The 25,304-nt window shown below is 38.3% G+C and overlaps 1 protein-coding gene across 1 annotated transcript in view; it reads right to left on the bottom strand.

The window, feature by feature from the left end:
- Positions 1–25,304, bottom strand: part of fat2 (FAT atypical cadherin 2) — a 45,416-nt gene that overhangs the window by 6,000 nt on the left and 14,112 nt on the right. The window contains 13 exon segments of the mRNA XM_056768861.1: positions 279–711; positions 5,623–5,777; positions 8,247–9,048; positions 9,702–9,899; positions 13,325–13,468; positions 13,703–13,840; positions 14,399–14,610; positions 18,904–19,293; positions 19,835–20,068; positions 20,574–20,727; positions 20,883–21,079; positions 21,211–23,940; positions 23,943–25,250. Of these exon segments, the coding sequence (XP_056624839.1) occupies positions 279–711; positions 5,623–5,777; positions 8,247–9,048; positions 9,702–9,899; positions 13,325–13,468; positions 13,703–13,840; positions 14,399–14,610; positions 18,904–19,293; positions 19,835–20,068; positions 20,574–20,727; positions 20,883–21,079; positions 21,211–23,940; positions 23,943–25,250 (7,095 nt within the window).

Here is a 25,304-nt window from a genome sequence, read left to right as displayed (position 1 = left end):
GCAAAGTCATATCAATAGGAACTCCTCAGGGCTCAGATTAAAGTGTAAACTGACACTGGAGATCTTTTGGAGGAAGATACTGGAGAGATTTTTATCTCCCTAGCTTTATTTCCATATCTGTGTTGTGCTAATAATCTTGCGTGTACTCGAATGACATGTCAGTTTGCTTTCTGTTAGATTTTTCTATTTATGGTCTTATTAAAATTGTGAAGCAATTTATTGCAAAGCGTTTAGAAATAAATAACAATATCAGCTGACCCTAACATATTTAGTCTCACCTCCGCTTAAGTCTTCAACACAAGTGCCTCCATTCCCACAAGGATTACTGGCACAGCTCTTCACTTCAGAGCAGCACTGGTAGATCCCGAAGAGTCTGCCGCTCCGCGGGCCAGAACCCTTCTCCCTTCTCACCGCCTCTCCATTGAACTCCAAGTTCTCCAAACAGCCGGTAAAGCCCGGTCGCTGGGCATCTGCGCTGGGATTAGAGCTGGCTAGCACCAGCACTCCACCAGACTGGGTCAGTTTGCAGGGTTGGGGCAGAATGAGGGAATTGGTGTGGCTGGCATCTATGGTGAGCCTAAGGATTGTGCCATTGACCTCCAGGGAGATGTGGTGCCAACGGCCATCAGCCACAGGGCAGTTGGCCACCTGCAGACTGCCAGGGGGCATGTTGCCACATCTATAGCTGAACCGCAGCTCCTTGTCTACCAGCTAGATAAACACAGACAAAGAAGTTTCATGAATAAGATTACAGGTCAGATCATATCCGTTACTTAAAGGTCCACTGTGTCCTTTTTTGGAGGATCTATTGACAGAAATGCAATATAATATGCATAACTATCTCTTCAGAGGTGTATAAAGACCTTACATGGTGAAATGTTATTTTTTTTATTAGAATGAGCTGTTTCTATCTTTATACAGCACAGGTCCCCTTACATGGAATTCACCATGTTGTTTCTACAGTAGCCCTAATCGGACAATCTGCTCTACAGAGCACGTATAGTTATTTCATACAGCAAAGAAGTGAAAGTGATGACATCTTAGAAGTTCTGTGTCAGCCACCGTAATGTTTTGAAAGGGAGGGGTGAGCGGTGGAGTGAGCCATTGGTTGCAATTTGCAACCTCACCACTAGATGCTGCTAAATTTCATACACTGGATCTTTTAAAGGATAGTTCACACAAAAAATGAAAATTCTGTCATCACAAAATACGATATTTTGAAGAATGTTTGTAATCGTTCAACGGTAGTACTCATTGACTTCAATTGTATGGTCAAAAAAACAATGCAAGTCAATGGGCACCTCCGTGGTTCGGTTATCAGTATTCTTCAAAATATCTTCTTTTATGTTCTGCAGAAGAAAAATGTATAGGTTTGAAACCACAAGAGGGTAAGTACAGTAATGATGACAGAATTGTCATGTTTGTGTGAAAAACTACTTCCAAATCGGTTTCTCAAACACTTCCATATAGCCTGAAACTCACATTAATGGTTAATCATAAGATTACATGTCGGACCACTAAAGTAAAAAAACTATATATTTTCAAAGCTGCAAAGAATTGCAGTGTACACTCTTTGGATTCCAAACCTGCTGTACAAATTACGTACTTATAGTCATTCTGCACTTTAAACCGCCACAGAAAAAAATATTTGAACATCAAAGATACAACACACCTCACCTTTGAGACTTTTATTTACCTTCCCCTGATCTATAAAGAACGCCTGTAGTTTGCATTAAGTTTTATGGGCCGTTCTGAATAGAAAAAGACCTGGCAGGTCTCATGCTGAGCTAGGTTAGATAGGTTGTGTTTTCGCACAGTGGGAAGCATGGGGTCTCGCCATGGGAGATAATAAGTTCTTTGAGCGATGAAGGTAGATATGAAAGACGGTGCTCGAGGGAGAGCGACGTAAGGATGCAAAGGCCCACTACAATTAAAAGCATTTGGATGCCTGCTGATATTATGCAGCTTCAGCGTTCCAGCTACAAATAATAGATCAATCCCATATTCATTCATTAGTTTCCAGTTCTGTGCATTAAAAAAATATAGCGGGTGTGTGTAGTTCAAATTTGAAAGTATTACACTGATGCAGAGGGTTTGCATTATTAACCATCATCTCCCTCACACAGGCCTCTTAATTGCTGCGGCAAAATCTTCAGAGAGTTCCGCGATATGAGAACCAAGCACAGAGCCTTTTGCTCTGATCTGGTAGAGCTCGGCCCATGGGTTCTGCTCATTTGCGTTCATTGGTTGGGGGTGCTGTTTGATTTTGCTGTGCCGAGCGTAAAGAGAAAGAGGAGCTTCTCTCCCGGGAGGACTTATTGAAGGGGGAGCGTTCGATCTGAGATTCTGTTCCTTAAGGGCAATGCTGACTTTTATAGGTAGACTGCTGTTTGTCTAGCAGAGTCCACATCAAAAACACGACCTTGCTTGTAAGTCGACAAGAAAACAGCAGCTAACCAAACATTTATGGTCAAGAAAGTTAAAAGTTAAGCAGTGATGTTCCCTTACCACCTATTCACAAAGAGGCAATTAAAAAGGCATTGGTTTGACTAAGTCTGTTTCTTTTTCAAAACCTAGAGCATTCCAAGTGCAGTATAACACTAAATAAATATGTAACTATGCTTGCATCCATGAAGGTTAATGTAAAGCTGCCTTTAAATCTGAAAAAGTCTGTTCCAGAAAGGATTAATTCCCATGTCATAACTGGTTATTTCAATTGGGTTATATGGTGTGCAGAAAACACAAATACACTCAAAACTAGAGTTAAAAACATTCTGACATCCTTATGTAAGTAAAAACTTTTTACCATGAAAGATGAAATCAGTTATTGTAAAAATACAACTGCACTGACCAGTCTATCTTATTTTTTATCATTACTTGCCTAAAATGCTTCTCATGATCTTAAAGAGTACATAACATGAGATCCTTGCATTGGGTAATGTTGCCGTGTTTGAAAGTAAGCAGTCTGGCAAGTTGTAAATCCGAAAATGAATTAATAACAAATTTATTGGCTTGGAAAAAAAGGAGTCGACTCTGAATCACGCAAACGAGTCGTCCCTAGTCCGATTCACGAACTGCCGCAGATTTACGTCACTACATGTATTCCCCGCCTAAGTTTTGCTCGGACTGCCCTTGAAAGCTTCACTCTTCTTCCCCAAACACTGTAGCTCGTGAACCTCATTCACTGCAGACATATCACAGCAGCCTAGACTATCTGACCAATCACATCAGACTATGCTAGAGAATTTTATGGTAAATGTATCTCTTTTTTCATTCTGTTTCGAATTTCAAATAAAAATACTGTTTCTATTTGCATTTTTGAGAAAATGAAAACTGAAGAAACAGCTCAAAATAACAGAAAAGATGCTCTTATTTTTTCAGACCTCAAATACTGCAAAGAAAACTAGTTCATATTCACTTTAATCAATACAACACTAATATTTGTACATGTATTGAAGTTTTAAGATGTAACTTTAAAATTTCATTGTCATGCTGTTAGTCTTTCATATTGCTGTTGAATGACTTTATGTCACTCCTGAGGTTTGATTTTGTTGAAATTCAACAGACACTGGACTGGAATGACCACTCTACACCCAGAAATGCAGAAAAACGAAAGGTCCCTTAATTTTTTCTGCTGCCAGTATATTCATTCCTTTCATTAGAAAACGTCATTTTTAAATTTTCAAAACAGATGACTTATTAATAATGAATGAAAAGCAGCCAATCAGAATCCACCATATATGGAAATTCCTTTAAAACTGTTTAAAAAGCTTCCTAGTTTGAGAGCTCAAGAAACTGGATTATAAAATGCTAAGTGTGCGATTTTGTTAATTCTAGTCCAAGGGTGATCACTATGAATGAATGAATGAGGCATTTATATAGCGCTTTATTGTGTATTGGTGTACACCCCAAAGCGCTTTACAATTATATGAGGGGGGTCTCTCCTCACCCACCACCAGTGTGCAGCATCCGCTTGGATGATGAAATGGCAGTCACAGTACAACAACACCATTGCACTCACCACACACCAGTTATCGGTGGAGAGGACAATGAAGATGCTAAAATATTAGATGGATTTTAATTTATGTTAATGCATCTGGTGACAACATCATTTCCACAGTTACGATTGTGTTATACCATGGTTTTGATAAGTTTACTAATATTCTATAATGTGGAAAAAATATGACCCCTGAACGCCCGTTTGTACATAGATTATAGTATAGCAGTGGTTCTCAAACTTTTTAGTTGTAAGGCCCCCTTTGTGTAGAGTGCATCGCTCTGTGGCCCCCAAAAAAAGACTTATAATCTTAAATTTAGAATTTTAATTAAACAAAAAACACATTCAGTTATACATTTTAAGAAACATATCTATATTTCATAAAATGCCCTAAAATCTGTGGCCCTCCTGGATCCATCTTGTGGCCTCCCCAGGGTCCCCAGTTTGAGAACCACTGTAGTATAGTATAGATTCCTTCCTTGGACCTGATGTGCACTAAAAACCAAATGATTGTGATCAACGCCTCATGCTGTGACTCCCACTGCGTTAAACGCTATCAGTTTCAGCATACATATCATGCCTCAGATCTTGTTTCTGCTAATAATGTTAGATCGCAGCTGTCAGTATTCATAAATGCTACACATGCTTAACTGACAAGTCACCTTTGTCTGTCTTTTGTCAGCAGAGGCTCAATTTCCATTTAATAGTAATTACTTAAAAGACAATATTAAAAAGTATCAGTTCGGGAGGTATTGTAATTCAAGTTTAACAAGTTTCAAAGTTATCTCTTCTCTCCAATTAAAATTGGGGTGAGACAGGAGCTGGTAAGAATTGCTGAGGTGCACTGGAATATTACGTCCCCAGAGAGGCGCGTAATTTGTGTCATGTATCTCTGTGAAGTGCGTGAAGACGTGTGCACCAGAGACATCGTGGATGAGCATGTATAACAATTCCTTTTGAAGCCTCCTCCAACAAGGAAATGGACCAGCTTGTCAAGTTTCAAAACCCAGAGGTAGAGCTTTGAAAAAAGAAGAGTGCACTTTTGATGTTGCAAGCCACTTAAATGGAATATTCGATTATGATGTATAAATGAGACGCCCTTCGGGACCAAAAAATATAGGATTTTTAGACAGCGGTTGCAGTTTCAGGGAGTACTTTCTGCATTACTTATCCGTCTTGAAATATAAAGAACATGAATACCTTACTGACTGAAGCATCAAAATGAATACTCCAGAAATGCACAGTACCTCACAGAGCGCAGTTAGTCACTAATTCATCAGAACACACACAGTATTTCATATAAACAGGTTGACTCATCGCTGATATGCTTGAAGGCATAACCACATCAAAACTTCTTTAATTCCCTACTGCAAAGTGTCCTTGAATGTTAACATTTTCAATTTGCAGTCAAGTCAAGTTTCTAAAATAAACATTTGGGCACAGTAATGTGCTTTGTGAACATCCGATTTGTCATTGGATGGATTAAAGTTTCCTGTATATTTGCTTTCGGATTTGTAGCTGGCTTAATTTACACATCATGTAAGTAAGATGAGCTTTGTTCTAGCTTTGAGCTACAATGTGACAGGTGAAAAAAAATTATCGAATAAAGTTTTTTTTTTTTGTACCTCTAATGTTGCCCAGTCAGAAGCATTGGTAGTCATTACTGTGCCTTCGGGATGGGATGTCTTAAGTCGGAGAGATAGATGAAAGTTGTTTTTGTCTTCCTCCATGTGATAGAGATATTTCAGATAACCTTTGCCATCAAATCTCACAGCAGATTCTGCAATACAGAAGGCATACATTTTTAATACATTTTGCAAAGCATAAATCCACCTGCTTGCCAATGAATGAAATATGGTATTATGCTAAGTACACAGTTTTTTTTGACTAACTGATAACAGTCTATGTCTTGTGTCTTATAAAAAAATCTTGTTTTTCCTTCTCTCCCTTGCTCCAGCTTTAATCCTCCTAGTAGCATGGCCTTGTACATTTACATTTATGCATTTGCCAGACGCTTTTATCCAAAGTGACTTACATTGCAATATCCTTTACATTTTTAGGTTTGTGCAATCCCCTGGGATCGAACCCACAACCTTGCTTTGTTAACGCTACAGGAAAGCTATAAATGAACAGTACTGTTCAGTATGTTGAAAAAATGTTATGTGCTCTCCAAAGTCCCTTTGGATAAAAGTGTCTGCCAAATGAATAAATGTCATATAAATGCAATATCATCCATCCATTTCCCTACTGAGATGGCAGAAAGACAGAAAAACAACATTTCTATCATGGAACATTAAAGAAGATGTTAAAAATTAAAGTCGACAGTTATCAAATCCAATTTAAACAGTGATAGCTCTTTAATTTACACCCAGAAATGAAAATTCTATCATCATTTATTTAACCCCTTTCTTGTTCTGTGGAAGAAATAAAGTCATACAGGTTATTTTGGAGAAAGTTGGTAACCGAACAGCACTGGCCCCCATTCACTTGTTGTATGGACACAAAACCAATGCAAGTCAAAATATCTTCTTTTGTGTTCTTCAGAAGAAACAGTCAAACAGGTTTGAAATGAGGGTAAAAATGATGACAGAATTGTTCCCATTTTGAGTTTCATATATGGCAAAGGGGAACATTTGGTCTTTTTCCTCACAAAAAGCTATCAAGTGCCTTCAGAAGACTTTGAAAAGTCTATTTTATTTTATTTTTTGTCCTTTTTTAAGCTTCACTGACCCCCATCACCAAATGTTTTTGTTGTCGGGGAAGAATAACTAAGGTTATTATAGTTTACTGAAACTAAAACTATTGAACATTTCTGTTAATTGAACATCGATGTAGATGTTTTTTAAAAAACTTATACTAAACGAAAATTTGAAATATTGCTTCAGCAAAAATAAAAATTGAGGCACTAAAATGAACTACTCAAAATAAATAAAAAGTATACTAAAATTGAAATAGAGGTAAATTCAACTTATTCAGCAAGATAAAAATGAACCAATAAATAAATTAAATGACAAACCACAAAACGTAATTAGATATACTAAACTAAAATTAATCAAATTAAAATATATCGGGGACTTTGAAAATATAAATTTGGCAGCATAAGGGCTGTCAAACAATTATTCGCAATTACAAGTTTGAGTTTACATAATAAATGTCTATGTACTGGGCATATTAATATTGTAACACATAAACATGCATGCAAATATTTTATAGAATATAAGAATTAATAAACATTTATATATAATTAAAATTATAGGTGAATATAAAAAAAACATGTAAATATTTCCTTAATCAGTGTACATGTATGTGGGTGTGTTTATAAATATATGCACAGTACATATGAATATATTATGTGAACACAAACTTTTATTCCGGTTGGGAATTATCGTTTGACATCCTAAATGGTGTTTCATGCATTCTGACTTCTTTACAATGTTAAACGTGCTGTCTTCTCATGCTTGACATGATCAACTTGTCAAAAAACGAGATGGGCGTATTACGTAGTACTTCTGTGCTCGATACAATCCCCCAGCGATCATACAGGTTTCAGAAAGTCTTTTTCGAACATATAAAACTATTTTGTAACATCTTTTCTTAGTCCCTTATTGGACAATTCTCCCGGAAATGCACAAGGCACGGCCACACAGCAGCAGGGAGAGTAGGAGAAGGATCATGCGCAGATGTCACTTCTTGTAAGCAGGAGCGAGAGAGAGCAAATGTTCGTGAAGTTTATTTGTTCACTGCATTTGGGTGATGAATGTTATATAAACTGTGGATATCACTCTGGATTTGGAGGTCATTTGAAACTGATATGTGTCGCTAAAAGATGCCGGACATGCGGTGAGTGAATCTGATGTCTGTGTTTTGTTGACAATGGGTGCGCACGTCCTTTGGTCCAGCCTACCTCCCTCCCATGCCATATGTTTTCGAAAACATACAGTAAAGCTGTATCTATCTTTTATAAAAGTGATCAAAACTAATACTATTCGAAGATACTTAATATGCAATACTACTCCATAGGTACTCAAGATTAATATGAGATTGGGAGAAACCCAGTATATTACGCCCGCTTTAATAAAAAAATAGTTATAATTATAAAAACTAAAAATCTCAATTTAAAAGCTTGATAGGAATAGCTCCCAACATTTCAAATCAAGACGACTTAGACCAAATAACTTTGGAAATGATATATTCAAGGCCTATGGGTCAAATCTAGAAATCTATGAATTTAAAATAAAAAGATGCCTACCATTGCAGAAGCAGACGCTCTCCCAGCTGTGCTGTGGGGTGATGAAGTTAGCTCGTGCCGTCGCATAGTTGTTCATTCTCCCGTTCTTTATCACGACTGAGTTTCTGCAACCCTGTGGTGGGCACCCAGCGTCCACACAACCATCATGCTTCAGCCTCAAGATGTTCAAACGCAGCGTGTCTCCCACAGCTGACATGACCCCAGTCAGCCGCTGTGCAGGTATGGGCTGAACAGAGCCGTCCTGAGCTCGATGGACCAGCAGTACCTCTGTGTTGACTGAGTCAGGTACTTGTTGCAAGCTGGCAATATGCAGCTCCTGTCTGGATATGTTGAGTTCTAAACTCAGGCTGCGCTGGAGGCCCCTCCAATGATCGGCCACAAATGCCTCAGCCGAAAGACCGGCCAACTGCAGCGTGAAGCCCCGATCCAAAACGTGCCGAGCTGCAGACCAGACGTGAACCTTTACAGCAGCCCAGACGCTAAACTTCCCATCAGACACAGTGATGTTTAGTTGGTACAGGCCTGGCTCCAGGTCATTCTCTACTACGATCTTTCCATCAAGTGGGTCCACAGAAAACAAGTCTCTGTCTAGGACATCAGATACAAGTTTGTAAGAAAGAACGTCATGGAGGTCTTGGTCGGAGGCGTGCAGTTTGCCGATCGCTCGTTTGGTGAACGTCCCCCCAGGAGTGGTGATGAAAACCTCCAGCGGAGTCACTGTGGGTGGAAATCTGCTCTGCTCTGTTATGTTGATCTTCACCACACAGATAGAGGATAGTGGAGGATGCCCGTTGTCGGTGACCTGTGGAGATGATATTTATGTGAAGTGAGAATTTTTATATAGTTTGAAGAGTTGTGTAAAATCACAAGTTCACGTGCTGTTGTTATTTTTCTTGAAGGAAAAACTCTTGTATTTCTTCAAACCCTTAATCCTGTTTTTCTTCCATAGTACACAAAAGGAGATTCTTTCTATATGAAAGAATATTCTACAAAATGTGAATGGGGACCTGAAAATAGGCAATATGACATGTGAGGTATGTTCCAAGCCTTTACAAAAACATACAGTACGAGAGCTTAGTATAGAAATATGTGACATGACATATTGACATGACAGAACATGACACAATATTTTCTAAGCTATTATACGGTTTCTGAGGACTTAACAGCACTAGTCTTGTAGAGTCTTTTGTGAAGTAGTTTTACGATTCCTGTATTGCTTTTCTGATGGGGTTAGAAAGCACCATTCATGTTCATTGTATGGAAAATAGAAACATAAAGCCTATGGATATTGGACCTGCTGTCTCCTGTTGTGTTCGATGCTAGAACGAAACTCATGCGGGTTTGGATCAACACAAATTCTATGAAAACAGAATCAAAATTTACAGTAATTTTTCTGTCTCCAAACAAGCTTTTGACATGTCGTGATAACTGAAGTTTACGCATGAAATCTCTAACCTGGATTTTCAGCAGATGCTGAGGCTTGGCTGTCCTCCTCAGTGGGGAGGATACGGACAGGAGTCCACCTTGGTCAATGTGAAAGCTCTTGTCCTCATTTCCGGAGACAATATGGAAGGAGAAGGGAGGGCCGTTCTGAGGCGTATCTCTGTCTGTTACCAGCAGCTGCAGAATGCCACTGCCCATAGCCTCTCCTTCCTGTCAGCCAAAAAACAGCATTAATCAAGTCCCAAATACTCATTTTGGATTTATAATAAACATCTTTGTGTTGTCAAGTTAACAAGCTCTATTTTAAGGGATAGTTCATGCAAAAATAAAAATTCTGTCATGAATTACTCACTCTCTAGTTCCAAACCTGTATAAATGTATTTGTTTGATTGAACACAGAGAAAGATATTTCGACAAATTCTTGTAACCAAACAGTTCTTGGACCCCATTGACTACCATATAGTAGAAAAAATGACAATGGTAACCAAAATTGTCCCAGAACTGGTTGCTGTCCTCAGGGGTGCCGCCAGAAATTCTGGGCCCTATGGAAACCAAAATTTCTGGGCCCCCTACATTTTTTACAGATAAAATTTAACCCAATAAACATGCCCTGTATACTTAAAAAAAAGATACTTAGCACATTGCATAGTTAAAATGTCTAAAGATGAGTACAAAGCCTACAAAAACAAGAATTTTTTTTTGAAATATGTACTTGTTTACATAAAAGGGAGAACATTTATTATCTCAATTGCAATTGCAAGCACAAGAGAACATTATGTATTGACATATACTTAACATGAACAAGCTTTAGCTGGGTCAAACTGCTCATTCAGGAAACATCAGCTACAGTAGAGACACGTTTTATTCAATTTTATATTCTATTTTTCTGGGGCATTTTATTCATATTAAGAACGTCAAGTTTGACAGTATCGATCTTAGCAGCCGCACTGTCACTTCACAGAACACACGACACGGCAAACTAATTTTGTAATTTTTGAAGCGTGTAGATTACTTTTTGTTTTGCGCAGTTATCATCATGTGGCGAACACAGTAGATAAGACGTGTTTAGAGGCTTCAATCTTCGCGAAGTTTCGCGCTCAGGCTCACCTTGTTCGGCTGAGACGGGGACGTGGGTGTGCAGCAGCCGCTGAATCTGTGTCTACGAGACATGATAACCCGTCCCGGAGACAGCAGAGATGTTATTATTGTTGGATGTAAATCATAATTCAGTAATTATTTTACTAAGCTCGCTAGATAAAAGCAGGTCATGTAGCAACAAAAATAAGTTTTGGAATACAGGAATATGGCAAGCTACCTTTCTTTTTGAAAAACTGTGTGACATACTGTCGACCTTGGCGTTCTCTGTCTTCTCTTGACTTCTTTTCCTTCCGTTTTTGTTTCCCTGACTTTTGATGTGACGTGTCTGCGTGTGTCACTGTCTGCGGCAAGTCCAATAAGCAAGAGACGCTACACTAGCGAGCGCAGGTGGAATGAACCATTGTGAGAGGGAGCAGGGAGGGTTGTGACCGAAACAGTAAATACATTATTTGTTTTTTAAATATTAAATCTATGGTCAAAACGGACAAAATACACATTTAGTGCACGAGGGGCCCTAGCATATTTAATGTATGTATTAAAAAAAGAGAAAAGAAATAGGAAAATAAAAAGGGGGTGCTGTACTACATTCTTAAAAATATATTTCTCTGTGTTCAGTGCCAATCATAAACATCTGGGGGCCATAAGCAAACCTTTTTGAAGGGCCCTTGTCATAATAGTTCAAACTATATAAACATAACAGTAATAAAGAAATAAAAAATAATAAATCAATTGATACACTTATACTAATAAAGACTGAAATACAAAAAAACAATTAACTGACACTAAGAACCACTAATTCTAAAATAAAATTAGCATTTTGTTTGAAATGTAAATGATTCATTACCGCATTATTACGTGGCTTGGAACCATCTAGCTGTAAAAAAACTATAACACGCAAATGTGGTGTGTTTTTTCTGACCAAATGATTGATTAACAGAAATAAAGCATGATATATATAGTTTACTTGATAATGCAAATTATACGAAAACACATCAATAATTCTTGAATGTGATGGCACAAACTAAAAATGACATATTACCATTGGCAAAGTAAATGCATTGGATTGCATTTTAGTTGAGCATGAACACTGTAGTTGGGTTTGAGCCTAAAAGTCATTCCCTCTAAATGCTTTTGAGCTTTAGATAATTATATACATCTTTGAATGAACCCAAATAGTAGATGGGTTTAATAAGCACAGCTAAACACATAGCAATATTTACCTAAGATTTGACAGTTTATTTTAATAAATATAAAAAAATCTAAATGTGTGCATTTTAGCTTGACACCCACACGAACATTGTAGAGCTGCTTTTTTGGGTCTAAGTTATTCCCTTTAAATGCCACTGAAGTCAGGAATGTGTACTAATGTGTGTAACTTTGGAGACGGTCCCTAAATTCACGAATATCAAACGTCCAATGTCAAGCAACATTATGCCAGTGTTTGTTCAAATACTAAATTTGTAAATACGTTCTTGCATAGTTTGGAAATACAAAATAAGAGTTTAAAATATTACAAAAACATATGCCTCTTTTTCTTTTGCTTGGCGATGTGGACGTTTTTTCCGATCAGACGGATAGCTCCGTTTAAAACCATAGCCATTTGTAAAGGCACATCACGCCCATGTCATGCATGTCATTACCTGCAGCGCACTGCATGATGTCCGAATATGTCACAGTAAATAAATAAACTAAGTACTAAAAATGGAAATTTCCAAATGATGCCTCTAAATTTGGATCTGCAAGTTAAAAAATAACGTCTTAATTGTTTACAATAGAATTTTTGATTCGGTCCTCAAGGTGGTTATGAAACCCTACACAACCTGCGTAGTCTGAGTATAGCAAGGATCGGATCTGATCAAAGAAAAATATACAGATTGGACCTTTAACACTTTTTATTAGTAAAACATATGCAAGACCCACAGCAATGAAGCAATTGGTTTTCAGCTCAAATTGAAATTAAAACACATCCAAAGCAGGTGGCGGTTTATCATTCCCTATACAGGTCAACGAAGTGCTGCCATTTGGACCGACATGTGCTTTTTGTCTCCGATTGTTCTCTTCAAATCGGCACAACTGGAACAGGTAATTGAAACAGAGTGCTCGCCTGGCAGACATGAGCCTAATTGTTACTGACCACCTACATGGTGCCAAATAGCCTCTGCACTCGAAAGACACCGACACCTTGGGTGAGGGTAAATGGGGTGTGAAGAATATTTCCAAGTCAGCAAACTTGGGTCTATAATTAGAAGCAATGAATTCAGCTGACTACAGGGGTAAACAGCCATCCACATACTGCCACATGGCAGGGAGGCAAATCCATTGGTGTATTAGACATGGCTGATCGGCTCTTTAATCTGAACTCTTGGCCTCCTGCGCCTGTGTGAGATTTACAACAACCATGAGAAATGATCTGTGGTTAAAAACAAAAAAATGCTCCCCTAGAATGTGATGCTGGAATTATTCTGTCTTTTATGATGTTATCCCACAATTATGTGTGTGGTGTAATAAAAAGGATCATCATTTAATTTCATCTTTACCTGAAGAAAGAGGTCGTGGTTGATCTGTGAGAACATAGGTGGGTTGTCGTTGACATCAGACACAGTCACCATCACCTGGACGGCAGAGGATAATGGCGGATCTCCTTCATCGTTCGCTTGAACAGTCAACGAGTAGTGTGTTATCTAAAAGACAGACGCCTTGTCAGTGGGATTATAGAGATGTAAAAATCTCTGAGTCTATAGAGTCTATAACAGCAGTCAAACATGAACACTAGTGATTAAAATGTTCTTCTTTGATCACGAATTCAAAGCAGACATAACCAACTCTTTGATAAAACAAGTGAGTACGTGTTACAGTGATTCATACGTGACGCCCGAACTTGCCCCCTTTTCTTATTCAAACTCAACAGAACTCACCTCTTCCCGATCCAGCATGGAGCGTACCGTGATGTGGCCGGAGCGAGGGTTGATGCTAAACTGCTGCTTGGGATTACCGCTCACAATGGAGTAGAAAATGAAGTTATTTGGGGGCCCGTCGAGGTCGACAGCAGTTACCTGAGACACAATGAACAGGAGATGAGCACACCTGAGCGGTATTAAGCAGAGCTTTAAAGCTGTGGAATACGGCACGTTTTTATAAATCGCCAGTCTGAATGAGACTTCTCTTCCACTATACACTTGCTAATCCTGTGGCAAAAAACTGGGTGCTGGTAGACAATCACCATTTGATGATTAACATCAAAAGACCAACAAAAGACCAACTGATTGCTTCATTCAGAACATTTTTGTCATCACTTAAATGACAGATGTAGTAAATCATTTACCCAACAGCTGAGAATGAGAACATTTGGCTTTTCTTTGCCTCATTTTGCATAGACGGTGTGCACAAAGTCTCAGAATTACATCAAAGCGGCAGAAGCATATTTAGATGAGAGAATGACAAACAAAAGAAATAATTAATTTTGTTAACAGTGATGCCAGCAAATACCAGCGAATGTTGTGTTCAGGAAATTTGACAGGAAGTAATCAACAGGTCTAAGCATACGGACGTCTAGTCTGAAAGGCGTTATCACTGGAGGTGCAGTGACAGTTAATGAGAACAGACTGTTATACCTGCAAAACAGCGTCCCCAGGTGAAATGTCCTCGGTGGTCACGGCACTGTAGCTGCTGCGGCTAAACACGGGCGGGTTGTCATTGACGTCTGTGATATTGATGATAACCGTGGCAATGTCACTGAGCAATGGTTTGCCCCTCGCCCCCTCCACTGACAGATAATACTGCCGGCTGAGCTCGAAGTCTAGTGTAGCATTCACTGACAGCGTACCTGTGGCAAAGAGCAACAATATCACATCCATTTCAGGCTGGGATGCTGAGTTCCTCACAGAAAGTGGCCTGAAGTGACCGGACTATTTAAGGTTATTTTTACTTAGTATGTTATTTCTTAATTTTTTTAATGTATTCTTTTATTATAAATAATATATCGTTTATTATGAATTGAATACTATTTATTATATTATTTTATTAATTATTCATGTACTATTTCAATGCTATTATATTCATTTTTAATACTGTGCTTAAAATGTATGAATGTCATTTACAATTGATAAGAAATGAAGAAAGAATTTAAATTTTAAATTTCAAATAAAAGTAGTCTTAAAAGATCGTTTTTTGGTTATCTTGGATGCTGCTGCATGTTGAGACAAAACAAACAAATAAATAGATATATATATATATATAAATGCTGATCCCTTTTACCAGTTTTTTCGGCAACACTTCACAATAAGATGCTATTTTATTAAAAATTAGTTGAATAAAAAAAATAATGCATTATCTAACATAAACTAACAATGAAAAATACGTCTACAGCATTTTTTAATATCAATTAATGTTAATTTTAGCATTTACTAATACATTATTAAAATCAAATGTTGTCGCTAACATGAATAACTGTATTGACATTAAAAAGCATTAATAAATGCTGGAAAACTACATTGCAAATTTTTAGGTAATGATAGCTAATGCACGTACTATTGTTGACTTATAGCACCTTTACCGTTTTTTCTTCATGCTGCTGTACTTCTGGAACCTTGTATTTCCATATATTGTGATTTTATTTTTGTCATTGAGTTTTGTAAATATCTAACTAATAAAAAATATATAAAAATGCTTGTCAGCTTCAACAAGACAAAGATTTACTTCTCATCTGCTCTAGATTTCGCTACTAACAAATTCTGCTTCATTAATTAGTACTGTACCAAATAGTCCACGATAGGTCGATATACCCACTAAAGTAGATACAACAGATACTGTGATACTACCGCAGTACTTCAGCTCAAAACAGAGAGAACACAGAGTAACTAATAAATCTCATTTACTTCCAAGAACTTGACAAGTGATAGTTCACCCAAAAATAAAAAGTCTGTCATCATTTAGTCACACTCTTGTCTTTCAAACCTGCATGACTTTCTTTCATCCACAGAACACAAAAGTAGACATTTTGAAGAATGTTGTTAACTGGCCCCCATTGACTTGCAGTAGTTCTGTGTCCATACAATAGAATTGAATAGTGGCCAGTGCTGTTTGATTTCCCACGTTCTTCAAAATATCTTCTTTTGGGTTCATCAGAAGAAAGAAAGTCGTGAAGGTTTGAAATGACAAGAGGGTGAGTAAATGATGACAGAATTTTCATTTTGGGTGAACTATGATTTTAACACAGCATTTAATGACCAAATTTGCACATCTGCCTTTTCTGCTTTTGCAATAATTGTTTATCTTTGACATATGGTTAGACACTGACACGTTTTATTCTATCTCATACAATCATATACAATACAGCCAAGAAATGTTCATGCTAGGCCAGCTGTTTCTGTCCTTTCTGCCCCCCACATTATAATAATGAAACTAATGGATCCTTCCAGCGCAGAAATTCAGTTTTTCAACAAGTGCAAAATTGCTCTCTGCAACATTTATTATTGATTTTAAAGATCAAGTGCTGTGCTGTGTCATTTAGTGGCCTTCTTAGAGACCCACCACCATATTATTAACAGAGCTGTGTTTGTCCTTGGCATAGGTTCTGTCAATAAAGTGAAGCGCGGTCTTAGAATTAAGGAGCTCTTGTCAATGTCAAGAGTGAAGAAGATGCGTATCAGTGCTCTCTTTCAAAATGCATTTCAACAAGAGTGGCTCAGTCGGGCAAAATGATTATTTGTAGCTCATTTGAAATTGTAATTCTTGAAACACAATGTACTGAGGTGGGCTGTTATGAAAACCTTCTATATGTACGCAATTACCATCAATGTCAGACGGTTTACACCTGGTCCTATTTGTATTTGCTGGAAATGTCCGAAATAACAAAATAGTTTGTCGGTACAGATATGATCTATGTATTCTTTTCAGAGATAAAGTACAATCTGACACTGAACCATTTGCAATAAGATGTTAAACTGTGATATCTACTGGAAAAAAAAACTGGAGGAAATTAATGAAAAATATTTTTGAAACATTATTTTCTTATCTACAAACAGCTATTAAAAAACACTATATCATATAAAAGATTATAGTCATTTTTTGATATTAATGTCGGTGACATTGGTGCTATTTAACAATAAATCACAACACATCAGGCTTACGTTACTTTCGTCTGGCGAGGATAAACTTCCTACTTCCGTTGTTTAAACGCTCCGCCTATTTTTAATTAATGGTGCTAGTACGAGTCAGGAAACATGATGGAGTTTAATAGATTACAGTAATCTGCAAACTAGTCATTTGCCAAAAAATTAAGTCTACTTCAAGCTACATCATCTCAAAGAAACATTCTGATCTATCCATTACAAGGTAACGTAAGCTGCAATGATAATTATTTATAGACCTTTAAACAAGATGTAGACGACAGTGCTCCAGAAGCTAATCATCCTGTTTCAGATTTGAACAATGCACAAATGTTTAAAAACAAGACAAAACAAGTAGCCTACGTCATTCAAATGCCAAAAACATTCTAAAGACTTAATTATATGTTAAATATATTTTGTAAAAATTTAACAGGAAATGCGTACTTTTGGGTCATTTTTGTTAACTTCTTTCACGCACACACACACACACACACACATACATTGTAGGGACTTTCCATAATTTTTCCCGTGAGTAGATTTTATTTTTTAACTGAAAATCAATTTTCAATTTCAATTACAGGTTCTTATTAAATGTTAGGGGAGTTATTAATCAAATTATGACAGCATTTTCATTAAATGTTATCATAGTAAGCCAGGTAATTATCTGATATGGAGATCAATGCTACCATTATCATTTTTTTGCAAAACCTGCCTCCTTTATAAAAATTTGGAAGCAGCCTTGCCTGGTTGTCATTACCTTTAATTAGGTGTAAAAGCTAGTTGTAAATTACATTAACTTTTTTTGATCCTACAATTATTTAGTATGACATTGTATGAATGAGAAAGAAATCTAATTTGGTTGCACAGTTCAATTTATGTTTGATGAGTTTCATGTTTAGCAAATCTGTCTGAAATCCTTCGTGAGTTGCAGAGCAACTCACTTATGAATTTGAAAAGTGAAAGTGCCCTATTTGTCAGTTTTGGTGACCCATAAACGAAATGTGACCTCTGCACCTACCCGGAGCAGTGGGCAGCCATCTTTGCAGCACGTGGGGAGCAATCAGGGGTTAAGTGCCTTGCTCAAGGACACGTCAGTCGCTACCTGCTTGCCCTGAGAATCGAGTCCGCTTATAATAATAATTCATATTATTTTTAATATTGTAATAATTTTTTATTCAAAAATAATGTGATTATGGAATATGTGGTTATGCCTCTAGCTATTAACTGGGTTTATGTTTAATCAGGGTCGCTTGAAAACGTTGAAGTTAAGTAAAAAGCTTTATCTACAGCTGCTGTTCTATAGCTCAGACTACAAAACAAATAAAATAAAATTTATACTGATATGCAGTGGTATGCATATAGAAAGTATCCAGACATAAGGATATTAACTTCGAGTCAACTAAACACTAAGTAGTACAAAGAAAATCGTACACAAATAGATAGAAATCTAGCACACGTATAATGCATATAATGCACTCACCGCAGTTTCCCTTTTATTTGATTCAGGAGTATAAGCAACTGCAGTTATGGGCTTTAAGCTCGTGAATGATACTACCACAGCCAATTTTATTTTTGCAGAATGCCCGATATCAGAACTCAGAGTTTAGTATTGCTTTGACAACTAATAAAGAGATCAGCCCAAATCCCCATCAAAGTCCCTTAGGATAAAGGGTCTGAGCATTCAAGATAAGAGGACAGAGAGAGTGGCAAAACTATGTGGAATGAACAGATAGGAATGAACAAGCTGACAAGTGCCCAAGGATTTAAAACATGTCAGCACAGGTTCCTTAATTTTACATTTACCCGTGCTGTTGAATTTTCCCTCTTACACAGGAATGAGCCAATGAACAATGTGCAAAACGTGTGCAGAGCTGTTATCTAAACTATATTTTTTAACCAACAAAAATATGTGTCTTAACCTTTAACCTCTTGTGTATTCCATCACTCGAACAAATCAAACTGATTCCAAACAAGCATGAAAAAGAAACTAAATTAAACCAAGCCCTTACCTTTCACTGGGTTGATTTTGAATCTGGCGTCCTCATTGCCGGAAATGATAGTGTATCGCACTGGCTCATAATCTGTTCCATCTTTGGCAAGGGTAGACAGCGTGATCACTTCTGACCCTATTTGAAATGATTCTGGGATTTGTACGGAGTACTCTGAGCTCAGAAACAACGGTTGGTAGTCACTCAGGACGAACACATGTACGGTGATCTTAGCAAAGGAGAAAAGGTGGCGAGGGAGGCCTCGATCTGTGGCTTTCACAGTCATCTCAAAGATGGGCTTGGTCTCATCAGATAAAGATCTCTCCAGTCTCAGAATGCCTGAGATCTCATCCAAGGAGAAGAATCCACTGTCAGCACCTTGAAGAGAGTATCTCACCTCCGAGTTGATACCTGGAAGAGTTATGCAACATGGTATTTCTCAGTATTTTTAGCAGTAAAGCACAAGGTTCTTAAAAGCAAGGAAATTAAAGTACGATGACTAAAAAAATGTGAGTTCTATTCTCATCAAGTCAACGTAAACTAGACATTGCTTTCTTTGATTTTGCTCATCTTGTGTTTAGAGAGGATGAAAATAACACCATTAAATCATTTGTTGAAGCCACATTCATAGTTAGAAATGGGCAAAGCAGTTCGAATTCTCCCGTGACGGGAGCCTCTGTGTGTTCTCTGCATGTTCACACACATCTCCAGGTGTGGCCTGTCCCTTCCAAACCATGTTTGTCTGTCACAGCTTTCAATCCTACATCAAACACTGCATACCTTTACAGTTCCACCTAGATGCATTGTGTTTCGCAAAAAGACAAGAGCTGGAGACTTTTCAATGCATTCTGACTAAATAAACAGAAAATATGCGTCTCTGCATTTGAGGCGGTTGTTACTCTGTTACATTGTTTCTTTACGATGTGTCTGCAGAAATAGTTCCATACAGTACCTGTGTCTGGGTCTTTGGCGTATATGACAGCAATGGGTGTCCTTATCGTAGTGTTGTCAAACACGGTAATCTCATAGTGGTTCGTGGAGAACTTAGGTGGGTTGTCGTTCATGTCCTGCATCATGAGCATAACGTCTGCCTGACATGAGTGTCCACCACCATCAGTTGCTTTGACAACAAGATCATACTCTGTTTCCCTCTCTCGGTCCAAGACAGCGAGTGTGAATAGCTCCCCTGTTCGCAAAAAGTTTGAAACGAGACTTTGGTGATATGTCAGACAATAGGAGGGGTGGGTTAGACAGTGTCTTTCAACATGTATGGTATCTGAGACAAGCCAACACTTGCAATTTGAAAATTAAAGCAAGGATTCATTTTGAGGCATAAGTACATTTCAAGCCATTTCTAATCTTGCCTTTAATTTCTTTAGGTTGCTGTCTCAGGAACTTACAATTAGACTGAATCTTTCACGTGTAAAAATGCCCTAAGGATAAATTCATACATCTATTATCTTTGTAACCGAAAAAAAATTGTCTGGTAAGTGGAATCAGATAGGAATCCCTGGAATAGCAGGTCACATAAAATAAAGCACAAAGAATTCCAAAAATGTCAAACGGCCTAAGAAAACTACATCTTATCTTCTCTGTTGGATACGTTTCCTTGAATCTCCACTAAAGAAAAGCAATCTTAAACTGATTCAAATAGTGAATGCCTCTTAAACTTTGTTAAAGATAAGAATTACCCGTTTTGGAGTCAAGATGGAACTTGTCTGCATTTGGACCGTGAAGAGTAAATGAGATCTGTCCATTGGTTCCAATGTCCGGATCAGAAGCAGAGATCTTCAGAATGAACATGTTGGATGGGGAATTCTCCATGACTGCTTCAGTATAAAGTAACTAGAAGAGATGGAAGTGTCAATATACACATTATACACAATATACACATCATTTTCCAAATGCTGCATTTTCCAGCCAAACGTTGGCATCAAATTAACACAAAAAAGTTTTTTATTACCAATACATATCCATTTATCTGCTTTCACGTGACTTACTTGCTCACACAGTGGACTGTTGTCATTGACGTCAAGAACATGGACCTCCACATTGGCAGAGGTTTGAAACCTTCCATCTGTGGCCATTATCCTAAGGGTGTATATGTCCTTGTCTTCTCTGTCAAGTGGACTTCGGGAAATCAATCTCCACTCGTCATCTGCTGCTGTGACTGAGAACTGTCCCAATGGGTCTCCATCTTGAGAGAGAACAACATCATTAATAATTGTACAAAATTCATTTTTGATTACCTTTTTAATAAATACGCTTATAAATGATGATATATATATATATATATATATATATATATATATATATAATTTCTCTAACCTGTTATATAACATACAATCTGTCTATTGTCCACAGACACATCTTTATCAGAAGTTGTCAACATAACAATGGTCTCTCCAGGTCTGCTGTTCTCCAGGATGGATCCTTGATAAAGCTCCTCTGTAAACTCAGGTGGGTTATCATTTTCATCTGTTATGGTCACTTCGACTTGCACTGAAGAGGACAGTTTAACAACATCACCGTGATCGGTGGCTACCACATAGAATCTATAAAGTTGTTTGGTCTCTGAGTCAGCTTTCTTTAAGGTAGTTATCCATCCAGTTTGTGAATCAATGGTTAACATGTCTCCAATATCATCTGACTCTGACATCAGTGTATATGATACCTCTCCATTGACATTTGTGTCTGCATCATTTGCTGTCACTTGAATGACTGTTGTCCCAGAGGGCAAATTTTCTGCCAGGAAGGCCTTATAGGGGTCAGCCTCGAACGTAGGCTGATTGTCATTGACATCTTGAACTTCTATGTGCACAGAAACAAGAGTTGCTACATCTGTGCCATTGTAATTAGCTTGGGCAAGGACGTCGATTGTATATATCTTTGTTTTTTCATGGTCAATGTTTTTCTGGATCAAAACTGTACCGCTGTCTTTATCAACGGCAAATACATGGTCTCTGTTGCTGTCCACAGTGTTTCCATTCACCAAGCTGTATATGAGGGGCATATCAGCGTCTGCCTTGACTGTTCCTATCTCATATCCGATGGGGAGGTCTTCATATGCTGAAAATGAGTACAGTGGTTCTGTAAACCTGGGAAGAACCACCTCTGGCGGGAGCACTTTGACCTGTACTGGTACAGTGGAGTTGTAAAAAGGAATGCCTCCATCTCGAGCCTTAACTTTGAAATTGAAAATCTTGTTCTCAAAACCAACCAGACTCTCTTTGACTCTGACCACACCAGTAAATGGATTGACCTCAATAATGTCTTCTGTAACTTCCTGGCCTTCTTCTACGGTGTAAGTGACATCAGCATTTTTGCCTTCATCTGCATCATATGCCATTATCTGTATCACCGGAGAGCCTTTGTTCACTGTGGACTGAATGGAAACCTGATATTCCGAGGCTTTAAACTCAGGGGCATTATCATTCTCATCTGTTAAAATAATCTTTACAGTGCAAAAGCCCACTCTTCCTCCACCATCCTTAGCCATGACCTTAATAGCAATCACTCTTTGCGATGGATTTTCTCTGTCCAAGGACTGAGAAGTCACGATTTGTCCATCTTCACCGATGGAGAACTTCTCATCCGCTAGCTTGTTAATGATGGTGTAATCAACACTGCCAAACGGGCCGTCGTCCGGATCAATAGCAGCCAGTCGAATCACACGTGTTCCTATTTCTGCGTTCTCTGCCAGATCGGCCTCGTAAATGTTTTGGCTAAAATGAGGGCTGTGTTTGTTGCCATTGGACATGTCGATGTTAACAGGGGCGGTCTTCTGAAACACGCCGTCCGAAACGGCAACGGTGAGGTTATAAAATGGATCTAGTTTTCTCTTGCACACATTTGATAATGAGATGAGTCCAGATGATTCATTGATTGAAAAATATCTCCCTTCATTACCTGAGAGTATCTTGTATTGGAGATCATCCCTGCTATCGGGGTCTGAGGCCTGAACTTTGATAGCTATGTGACCACAAGTGGCCATTTCATCCAGAGTGGCTTGATACGATGACTCGCTAAAATTGGGAGGGTTGTCGTTAACATCTATTACTTTAACAACAATGATAGCTTCACTGATGAGTTGGGGTGAACCCTTATCTGTGGCTTTAACTTTCATTGTGAACTGCTGTTTGGTTTCATAGTCTAGTACTTGCGATGTCACCAAAAGTCCGTTTAGAGGATCAATTTCAAAAAAGTCTGTTTCTTTGTGGATCAGTTGGTACGTTAAATCTGAGTTCCTTCCAGAATCTTTGTCTGTGGCTGAGACCTGTATAACAGATGTGCCAACCGGAAGACCCTCAGGGACATCTGCAACATAAGTGAGCCTTTGAAAGACAGGAGCATTGTCGTTCATATCTTCCACATCAATCTCAACTTTGGCCTCGGAAAATGTACCGGTGACTGAATCTGTTGCACGGACGGTCAAAATATGCTTTGTTTCAATCTCATAATCTAGGAAATCAGTGACACTTAAGACTCCTGTTTTGAAATCAATGTGAAAAAACTTGGAGGCGTTTTCTTCCTCCAGATTGTAGATAAGGCGGTATCCCTCTGGGTTTCTCGCTTGCACATGCAGGATAGTTGTAAAAGGAGTAATATTCTCAGGTAATTTCAGCGGGTAGAACAGGCTTTGAAATATTGGATGGGAACGATTTTGCACTTGGATGTAGAGTGTTCCTGCCACTGACAGACTGGGCTCACCTTCGTCTGATACCAGCACAGTGAGCTCATATTTATTCATTGACTCAAAGTCTAAAGGTCTTTGTAAAGACACATCCCCAAGCAATGGGTCGATTCGAAAGAGAGCGAAATCATCCACCAATACAAAATTTAAAGATCCGTTCTCACCAAAGTCATCGTCAGTTGCCTGCACTTGAAAGAGAACATCCCCTGGTTCAGTCTCCTCAGATATCATCAAAGAATGAGGCAAATTTGATATCCTGGGAGCATTGTCATTGATATCATCTATGAAGACCTTAACATGGGTAATGTCTACACGGGGTGGATGTTTCATGTCTCTGACTTCTACAACCACATCATACTCATCTGTTCTTCTCTGTCGAATGGAATGCCCGTGGTCTGCAGAACTCCGGAGGATGGAATCACTACAAATCTCTCATCTGTGTTTAAAACAGTGTACTGCAGAGGCTCATTGAGGTAGCTACCGGTTGCTCTTAGGACAGCTAAATTTTTTACAGATGTAGTGTTTTCCTGTACTGTAGCTACATGCATCCTCTCCTCAAACTTCAGACTTGTTTTTGTTGCATTGGTGATGTTGATTTTCACCATTGCAATGTCTTTGTATAACCCATCTGAAGCAATGACTTTCAGCTCATTGTAGGACTGTAGTTCAGACATGTCGTTAATTAAGATGATTCCAGTCGATCTATCTATTTTAAATACGTTGTTATTGTTACTATCTGAAATTTTGTAGGTTATGGTTGAATCCGCATCATGAGCTGTTACTTGCATTACTTCCATGTCTTTAAAAAGAGGTAACATAATGGCAGTTTCATATTCAGGTAAATCAAATTTTGGAGGACAATCATTAAAATCCAGAACACTTATATCCACTCTGCATGGTTTGGAAGCACTTAGCGAGGGCTTGCCCGAATCCCAAACCTGAACACTAAAGAAATACTCAGACGTTGACTCAAAGTCAACTGTAGATTTTAAAGAAATGGTGCCCATGTTTGGATCTATTTTGAACACCTTCTGAGCTGCAGGCTCAAGGATTTGGAAAACCAGAAGTGCATTTGTGTCTTTATCCGCATCTGATGCCTTGATCACCAACGGTGTATTGTTGTCTCCAGTTACAATGCTGTTCAGAGGTGCTGACTCACTGATCTGCCCATAGTAAGTGTCCTGATAGAAAACGGGGGCATTGTCATTTTCATCTATAACGTACGCATAGACGACAGCATCAGATGAGACTCCTGCGGTATTTGTAGCTCTTATTCTCAGTTGATAAGAAGGATTCTCCTCAAAGTCAAGTGCCTTTTGGACGGACAACAGTCCAGAGTTGATGTTGATGTTGAAAATTCCACTGGGGTCTCCTTCAGTGATTTTGTACAACACTGAAGAAATGCAACTTGTGGAGACAGATAACACTGGGGAGTTTGGAGCTATGGCCTCACTTATCTCAGTGATGTATTCATCAGAGGAGAACTTGGGAGGTGTAAATCCAGACAGCTTTACAGTGATGTTAACTGGGCAAAAGGCACTGCGTTGGGGAAATCCTTGATCTGTGGCTTTCACTGTGAGGTGATACTGCTTCTGAGAAAATCTGTCTAACATCTCAGCCACGCGAATGCTTCCTGTCACCTGGTCGATATCAAAGGAACCATCCACATTCCCACCTGGAGAGAAAAATTGAATGAAGAAAATTATGGCTTGTCAGAAAAAACAACATA

This window comes from Triplophysa dalaica, chromosome 16, assembly GCF_015846415.1.
Source record: "Triplophysa dalaica isolate WHDGS20190420 chromosome 16, ASM1584641v1, whole genome shotgun sequence".
Classification (NCBI taxonomy): Eukaryota; Metazoa; Chordata; class Actinopteri; order Cypriniformes; family Nemacheilidae; genus Triplophysa; species Triplophysa dalaica.
This window is presented reverse-complemented; position numbering and strand designations above follow the sequence as displayed.